At 42.4% G+C, this 8,762-nt stretch overlaps 1 protein-coding gene across 3 annotated transcripts in view; it reads left to right on the plus strand.

The window, feature by feature from the left end:
* Window positions 1-8,509, plus strand: part of DNAJC6 (DnaJ heat shock protein family (Hsp40) member C6) — a 37,281-nt gene extending 28,772 nt beyond the window's left edge. For 2 of the 3 annotated variants that reach the window (XM_015870811.2, XM_015870812.2), the window contains 6 exons: window positions 1,372-1,440; window positions 1,970-2,104; window positions 3,664-3,921; window positions 4,271-4,416; window positions 5,745-5,921; window positions 6,251-6,631. In XM_015870811.2, coding sequence (XP_015726297.1) covers window positions 1,372-1,440; window positions 1,970-2,104; window positions 3,664-3,921; window positions 4,271-4,416; window positions 5,745-5,921; window positions 6,251-6,352 — 887 coding nt within the window. In that variant the 3' untranslated portion in view covers window positions 6,353-6,631. Of the gene's footprint in view, window positions 1-1,371; window positions 1,441-1,969; window positions 2,105-3,663; window positions 3,922-4,270; window positions 4,417-5,744; window positions 5,922-6,250 lie in introns of all 3 variants that reach the window. The other variant, XM_015870810.2, reaches the window with a different exon arrangement.
* The last annotated feature ends 253 nt before the right edge of the window (window positions 8,510-8,762 follow it).

The following is an 8,762-nucleotide window of genomic DNA, read 5'->3' on the forward strand; positions in this document are numbered from 1 at the left end:
TCTAGACTTAAAGTATGTTCATCAGTTGAAGTGCGGTAGGATGAGACTTGTTTTGCTCAACTCATATACTTAATTAATAAGCTATTTGTTTACATGAGGAAGGAGACCATGAAGAATGTCTGCCTGCATATCCCTGTGGTTATGAGGTCTACTTTGAACAAACTGCCACTAATTGAGCTAAATAGAGCATCGCATATTATGCCTGCTAAAGAAAATGCCCATCCTTTGGTGGTTTTGGTTAGAAGTATCTGATTTCTTTAGATCCGATACTGATCCTGGCCACATTCAGCTAAATCTGACTCTTTAAGACTCTCCCTTTGTTTTAGAAAAACGTCCCTTAGTTGTCCCTTTCTCTCCCTGTGCCAAAATGCAATATCATAACCTTCTATAAAACACATTCAGATACGAATTCCTTTGTTTCTCACCATCTAACACACAACACTTGGTGGCACGGTCTCCCTGGAAAGCCAGGGTTACAAAGGAGGGAAGTAGTCTGCTGCTGGCACTGTTTACAACCTTGCTTTGCTAGACTCAGACATTGGGTATTACCTCTGTGAATAAGACCTTTGGGTCACACTCGGAGCTGGCTGCACTAATGAAAGGAATTTAAATGATACCCCAGCATGATGAGGTATTAAGTGACACTGCTGATGCTGTGTTTAATGAAAAGCCGGCAGGGTGAACTGGATAGATGTACAGACTTTGTTTGACACAGGCTAAAGCAAAGACTTCTTTATTGTCTCTATGTGGAGGCTGTTTTGCTGTATCTGTGTTTTCTATCCTTGCCCTTTGCATATAGAACACTTCCTTAGGTAGAGTTCTATTCAGAAACACAAAACCCCACATTATTCTGTCGATAAGGTTTTATAAATATGTATGTAAAGCCTCAGACCAAAGCTGCCATAAAACAAAGACTGTAAATCGATGTCCTTCCCTACTTAAATCAGTACAGTATGAGATCAGAAATAAATGGAAAAAATCATAATGCCCTTTGTGGGGAAGAAGTTCACTTCTAATTAGAAAATGATAGATGGACACAGCCCTATGCTATCTGCCCTGCTCCTTGCCCCCTACCCTTTCTAGATGCTGGATTACCATAGAGGTTTGGGTTGGCTATTAGGAAAAATGTTTTCTCTAGAGATCAGTGAGGCACCAGCACAGGCTGCCCAGTGGGTGGGACGGTCACCATCCCTGGGGGTGTTCCAGAACTGTGGGGATACAGCACTGAGGGATGTGGGCAGTGAACATGGAGGAGGTGGGCTGGGGTTGAGAATGGGGAGCTTGGAGGGCTCTATCAACTTGAATGATTCTATGGTTATGCTGTTTTTGCTGTATTACTCTGAAATATTTATACATAGCCATTCTGCTTAGCTTCCAGCACACCAACAGTTTCCATACAGCCGGATGTTTCAGGTGGCTGGGACTGGCACAACAAACCAGGTATGTACTGTAAAATCTCAGAACAGTTAATGAAAAAGCCTTAGTGAGCCCTGAGATCTGTTTCCTTCCTCAAAAGATCAGGGCCCGAGGTGGGAAAGGTGCTAGAGGTGGGTGTATGTGCTTGTGCTTCATTCCATTGAGGAGCCAGGAGAAGGACATGAGAAATGCTTTATGTTCCAAAGATGCTACTAAATTATAGTATGATTCCTTCTACTCGTGGGGGGGTATGTGTGTCCTACCAAAACTTGCTTCCTGAAGGCTTCCAGTTCTTAAAATATATCCATTTATCATAATTACTCCGTCGCTGCAGACAGTCTGGGGAATGTTCTTATTGCTGAGCCTAATTGTGAGTGGGAGTGCAAGTAGTCTGGGCCAACGCTGAATTGAAACTGCTTAGGAGCCTGACAATAATACGCTTAATTTTAACATCAGTCTTGTAACATTGTGTAACTAAACCTTGGGTAAGAGCTGTGCTCAACTAAAATAAGAATAAAAATGTAGCTATTTTTTTCTCCTTCTTATCTTTAAGGTGGCCTTGGTATGGGAAGTAAGTCGGCTGCCACCAGTCCTACAGGATCCCTCCATAGCACTCCCACTCACCAGCCTAAGCCCCAAACACTGGATCCATTTGCTGACCTGGGGACTCTTGGAGCAAGTTTAGCAGGTTTGCATCCCCTGCAAAATAAAAGTTACCAGCTTCCCCTGGTTTAGAGAGATAGGATGAACAGCCTGATATGTGACAAAGCAATATGGGCTCTCTCAGCCCAGCTGCATGCTAGTGCCACTTTCAAGCATTCCCTCCTGCTTCATTCTATGTAAATTTTCACAGACCTGTGCTTTTGCCCATCTTCCATCAAAAAAACCAAAAACCAATAAAACAACAACTGTTCGTGCCAGCAACAGTTTGGACCTTGTAGGCTGTGTGGATTGTGAAGTGAAACCTCCATCTCATCCCCATCAACTGTTTCTGGCTAAGGATGCTGCTGTGTTTAGGTCCAACTGCAGAACGGTTGCTGCAGACCTTGGAGCTGTGCCTGGGAACAGGCTTTGGCTCCTGATAACTGCAGGGGTCCTTGAGGAATTGTTTAGTCCTTCTGGATTTGGCCAACTTTCCTCCTTTGTGAGGAAGCCTGTGGTTCCTCAATAATCTGCCTCCAACTTGCAATACTTTTGGAAGGTGGGATCTGAACCCATTTTCATTTGCACCTGGCTATGAAGGGCTCTTTGCCTGGCTCTCAGACATGCATTTTCTCCTTGTTCTGTCTCAGAACTATCAGCAAACCCTCAGCCCCAAAGCAGTCCTGACAAATGGCTTTCCTTAAAAGCCAGCACGTCAGCTCCTCTGTCTGGTAAATAGATTTTTCTTCCCTTTGTCACTGCCCTCAGCTCTTTGCAAGCCATTGTGGTTTTATCTGGTGTTTGTTTTCCCCTTTGCGTCAGTACCAGCATGGTTCTGGAATTAGGTTTCCCAGTTCCCTCTGCTGGATCACTGGCTGCTCTGCAGGAGCAAAATAAAAGGAATGCCAAGATTCATGTCAGAAACATTGATGTGCTTTTAAAGCATGGATTCTGCAGCACAGCTATGCAGTTCAAAAACAAACGATTTGGCATCCACAGGATATTTAACCACATTGTTGTTGTTTGTAACTGAATCAATAGCACTTGACCCACTTTCCATGATATGTTTCAGAGCCTGAAGTTGAGTGTGGATATTAATCTCAAGTCATAAAACATTAATGCTGAATACCACCCACCACAAACTCTCAATAAGGTGCTGAAACATGTGACTCTGTGGGATAATACCAGATCAGCACAGCGTAATGAGGAACCATTTCAACATGCGCCAGCTTGAGGGTGCCACTGTAACACAGAAGCTCAGATTAATAAAGTGGTGGAAGTTAGAATAGTCCTCTGGATATTTCCCAACCCAACCCCACCTAAAGCAGGTTCCCTAGAGCAGGTTACAGAATGTAGCTGTGGTTCCCAGCTAACTGCACATTGCTTTTCCTGCTTTATCCCATCAAACTGCTACTCCCAAGGCAGGTGCTTGCCTTTACGCAGCTTGCAGAGCAGAGACAGGAAAGTGGAAGGGCTTTGTGCAATGTTGCAAAAGTCAGTTTGTGGCAAAGCTGAAAGAGCTTTTGTTGAGAGTCCCTGGCCAGAAGGTGGGTCATTGCTCTGTTTGTTAATGCACACCATCACTCCTTTCCCCTCACTGTGCAGGTGGCCCTTCATTTGCCAGTAAACCAACCACACCAACGGGTATGGGCGGAGGATTCCCCCCCTCACCACAGAAGCCCTCCCCGCAGCCCATGGGCAGCAGCTGGCAGCAGGGAGCTGGCTATGGCTGGCAGCAGGCACAGCCCAAGGCCCAGCCAGCCATGCCCCATGCCTCGCCCCAGAACAAGCCCAACTACAACGTGAGTTTCTCAGCAATGCCAGGAGCACAAAACGAACGTGGAAAAGGACCGGCTAATGCTGGTAAGCATCTCAGAGTTCAGTGTCTAAAAGGTTGGTTCTTTGTGATATTGCTTTCATGCACCGAAGCAGGTTGGAGTCTGGTGAGCAAGTCATGCTGATGGTGTTCAAAGTTCAACACTAGTTTCCTATTCTAGACTCTGAAGCACGCTAATATGCAGGAAATCCTGGATTACAAATGGGATTTGATAATAACAATTCAAAAGTAGCATTAATTTATACCTCTTCTGAGCGAGCCTGCATACTCATAATCAGTGGGAGATTGTTATAAGTGGTGTGGGGGGTTGCTTGGGTAGGGAAGCAGTGTTAAATAAGTTTGTATTGTGAAAACAATTTATTTTTGCTTTTTAAGATTCAAAACCAAAAGTGTCTGCAGATTTCGAAGATCTATTATCTGGTCAAGGTTTTAATGCTCACAAGGACAAGAAGGGACCCAAAACAATAGCTGAGATGAGAAAAGAAGAAATGGCTAAGGAGATGGACCCTGAAAAACTGAAAGTAAGCAACACTCTTGGTTATGCTCTTACTGGCATTCAGTGTGTCTGTCATTCTCATGAAGCTGGATGCTCTTGAACATCTAAACTTGATGGCATCATGCACTGCTGCGCTCCCCATTTGCATCCCAGATAGGAATGAGTAAGTGTGACCAGAAAAACCAAGTCAGGGGCTGCAGGTGTTGGAGAACACCTGGAAAAAAGTCCACTAGGTCATCAAAATGAGAGATACCACTTGGAAAAAGAACAGTTTGTTTTCTAACAATAAAGTAAAAAACAACAACTTAACACCCTATGTTCCAAAGTAGTTTCATACAAAGAAGCCAGATAGGAGAGCAGCAAACATCTCCATCTGCCCTTCAACCAAACCCAGGCTTTGACCAAATGAGGGACTTAGCCCCCAGAATGAGATTGTCTTGGGGCAGAAGGTGAGATCTTCCTGCTGTTTGTTCATATAATGCATTTTCACACCTCTCCTGAAGATGAGAACATCCTTTGGAATGCAACTAAAACTCCAAGGATACATTTCTGTCCTAAACCAGAAAACAACAGTGGCTTGCTCAGTGTTACTGACCTGGGATTCCAGGTCACTCCAGCTCTGGTGAGCAGGCACAGCTAATTGAACTAAAACTCTGTCTCGTTAATTGAACTAAACCTCTGTCTCATTTATCTACTTTGGAATTCTCTCATCTCTCCTGAATAAACTGCTGAACTACAGCTCTGTCATAGAGGGAAGGAAATGCATTCTGTCCCACTCCATGTGAGGAAATTATAAAGATGGCCACCACAAAGGGGGACATCACCCAGGGAAGTAGGGTACCTACTGCTTTGTTAGGCTGCTGCATTACTAATAGAAAAAAGGGCTCATGGAGAGAATTGAGGCTTCTGATTCAAAGATTAGAAGGATTTATGCTGAAGCTAAGCTTCTGTATGAGTCTTTTGTACATGTCTAGAGCTAAGGCTTCTAAAGATATGCCTCCACAGCAGAGTTCCAGTCAGGCTTATTTTTAGGTATGCAATTAAGCTTTCTGAAGAGCCACACAGTTAATCATTTCATTTATCTTTAGACTGTTCCATGTAATGGTTGTTCAAAGTGTCCTTAGGAGTGGCCCAAGTCTGTATTTTTGGCTCTGGCTGTCTTAGCTTTCAAGTGGTGATATAAAAATTAAAGACAAAGTACAGACTGACAAATATCTTCTATGAATATCTCCCAAAGCCCTTCCGAAGCTTGGAAAGAAATATGAGATGTTCCTTGGAGTCATTGCTTTTCAAATACAGAAACTGAAATATCTAATGTAAGACATAAATGGAGATTTACGTTTTTCTCCTCAGATCCTGGAGTGGATTGAAGGAAAGGAGAGAAATATAAGAGCCCTGCTGTCCACAATGCATACTGTCCTATGGGCGGGGGAGACCAAGTGGAAACCTGTTAGCATGGCAGATCTTGTAACTCCAGAGCAAGTGAAGAAGGTCTACCGACGGGCAGTGCTCGTTGTTCATCCTGACAAGGTACGGTTTTCCTAGTTCACATTGATCAAATTGTCACCGTTCCCAAAAATAAGGTTAATTATGAAGTGTTGAATGTGGTTGTATTGGTACAAACAAGCATGTAGAAACTTTCCAGCCTTGGTTAAAGCTTTTGGTCCTCATGGGGCTGCATCTCTTCGCTCTGTCACATCGAAACTGACTGAAAAAAACAGTGTTTTTTCTCATCAAAGAATATCTGAAAGCCATTTGTGGAAAGTGAACAATATGTGTTTGAGAATCTAGCTATACAGAGGTCTGTATGGTAGCCTCCCTTGATAGATGACATACCCGTGTTTCTGTTTTCGTTCCAGGCTACTGGGCAGCCATATGAACAATATGCAAAGATGATATTTATGGAGCTAAATGATGCCTGGTCAGAATTTGAAAACCAAGGACAGAAACCCTTGTATTAGGTACTTTCTCAGTCTCCACTACAGACCTGTGCTAGTGCTTGTATAGTCTCTTGTCACAAATGTCACAGATCAACCAAACTCTGGCTGGAAATTCAGAAGTTTCAGAAAATGAAGAGCCTAATACTTATCATGAAGAACAAGAGAAAGGTTTCCTTACACTTGTTTCAAGAATCCTGAGCTCAGAAGGAACTCTAGCCATCTGGCTTGTCATCTGAGAGCCATGGGGCTACTGTTCCTTGTATCTTTTTTTTTTCCCCTTTGGATTCCAGTCGGGTGAGAGAGAGCACGGAAAAGGTGGGATTGTTCTGTCTCTGACACAGTGTAGCCAGTGAATTTCCTACTTTTTTTGTGTGTGTGAAATGTGATATGGCAACACTTCACTTGAGTTCTGTAACTGGTGGTGAAGCCCAGATTTCAATGTATTTTCTTCCTAGGTTTGGATCAAACTTCATCAAACTTTAAGTGCTCAGACGTGGTTTAGGCACACTTCTAACAGTCACCATTTGCTGCTTAGTTGCTCATATAGCATAGTATGCCTGAGTAGAGACAAAGCTGAAGCCTGGGTAGATCAGTGTGGCAGCTTACTGCTGCTTTATGCATTAATACTGTACTTCACCTCACAGTCCAGCAGTGAAATGTGTGGAAAAAATTCCTCAGCATCATCGAGTAAGTGTCTTTAAAGCAAACAGCAAGTAATTAATGTTAAACAGCACCTCGATGGCTTGTTAAACAGCAATTCTGGGGGAATAGTGAGCTGGGGGGAAGAATGGTTCTATGTTAGTACAAGAGAAGGATGAGCATGTGCTGCATTTCCCATGAAGTTCTCATCAGTAGTTTGAAGCCATCAAACAGCAGACAATACCAATAAGCTAAAACCCTACTGTGAATTTTTAGGAACTTCCTAACCTATAGGTAACAGCTCTCCTCCCGAGGATTCACAAAACTTTATCCAGCCCACCTGCATCACCTGTATGCCTTGATCAGCTCCAGAGCACTTGGCAAAGGCTCCTGGCAAAATGCAACCCATTGCAACTTCATTTTTCAGACCACGGTGTACAAGCTGTCATGCAGACTGCTGTGGGCCGGGTCTGATTTTTGAGGTAATTTGTGCAAATTAATTGTCTTAGAAGTTTATTGTGGACCAAAGCAATAATATTGTCATGAAATATCTCTGATGCCGAAGCATCTTTCCTAGTTCAAAACAAGTTACGCTCTTCACCCCAAATCTGACTTTCTCCTTTTGTAGAATCACTGAAGTTTGTCTACCAACAATTGTATCCGTATTTGAGCTTTGGAAGGCAGATGTATTGAGAAGACAAGCAGGAAATCATTTGTATTTGCTGCTTGAGGAACAGGTTGCCATCTGACGCGAGACATTAAAGCTGGTGGTTTTTAAAGACAATCCACTTGTCGTTGCACTTAAATTTTCAAGTGGCAAAACTTACTGCAAAGACAGAGTGTCAAAGTACATTGCTTTCTGTATAAATTCATCCTTTTGTTGTACTGGTCCATTATTTACTACCATGAATTGAAAATGTGAAACCAACACATAGGTCTCCTTTTATATAAAAGACCTTAAGATAATAGTAACAAACTGGATGTTATTTATTAATGTTTTGATCCAGTATGTGCTTGTCTTATTTAAAGAGATAACTGGAATGTGAATCATGTTCCTGTGATTTGTTGGTTTATTGTTTCTCATTCACATTTGTAGATATCGTGACCTATGCCTATATAATAAAAAGGATCTCATTACTATAATGTACTTTTTTTTTAATAATGGAAACTATGTTAGCTTTGTATCAGGTTTGTCATGGCAAACAACTCTGGATACTCATACATTCACAAAACGCAAATCCATCATTAAACTTTATCTACCCAAAGAAACCCTACCCCACTTAAACTTTGATTACTTCATCCCTAATGTTTTTATGGGTGCATGAAAGTATTAGGAAGTATGTATATCAAAATAGTTAACTAAAAAAAAAAAACAACAAAAAAAATCTTGTCATATCTGGTAGTGACAGAGGTTATCAATGTTCAGGTTTACTGTTTGACTAAATTATTGTAATTTTTGTAAATACAGTATATACTCAATGAAATTGTGACTGGTCTAAAACATTTGTATATACATTAAAAAGCTGAAATGAACACTCACGGATGTTTTGTGCTCATGGGGGGACTCTGCCTTGTTTTCAGCACAGGTCAGGGTGGTTTCTCTGTAAATGCTGGATAAACAACGCTTCCCTTAGCACTGGGTGGAGGCTCCTTTCTCTCTGCGTTCCCTGCTGTGTGTGACTCACATCTCTCTGTTCCTGTGGCTCAGGGCTGGCTGGGAGCGGGTATAACCCACACAGGTCACCAAGAACCACTTGATACGAATGTCCTTGATTTTCCTCAGTGGCAAACA

This window comes from Coturnix japonica, chromosome 8 (assembly GCF_001577835.2).
Source record: "Coturnix japonica isolate 7356 chromosome 8, Coturnix japonica 2.1, whole genome shotgun sequence".
Classification (NCBI taxonomy): domain Eukaryota; kingdom Metazoa; phylum Chordata; class Aves; order Galliformes; family Phasianidae; genus Coturnix; species Coturnix japonica.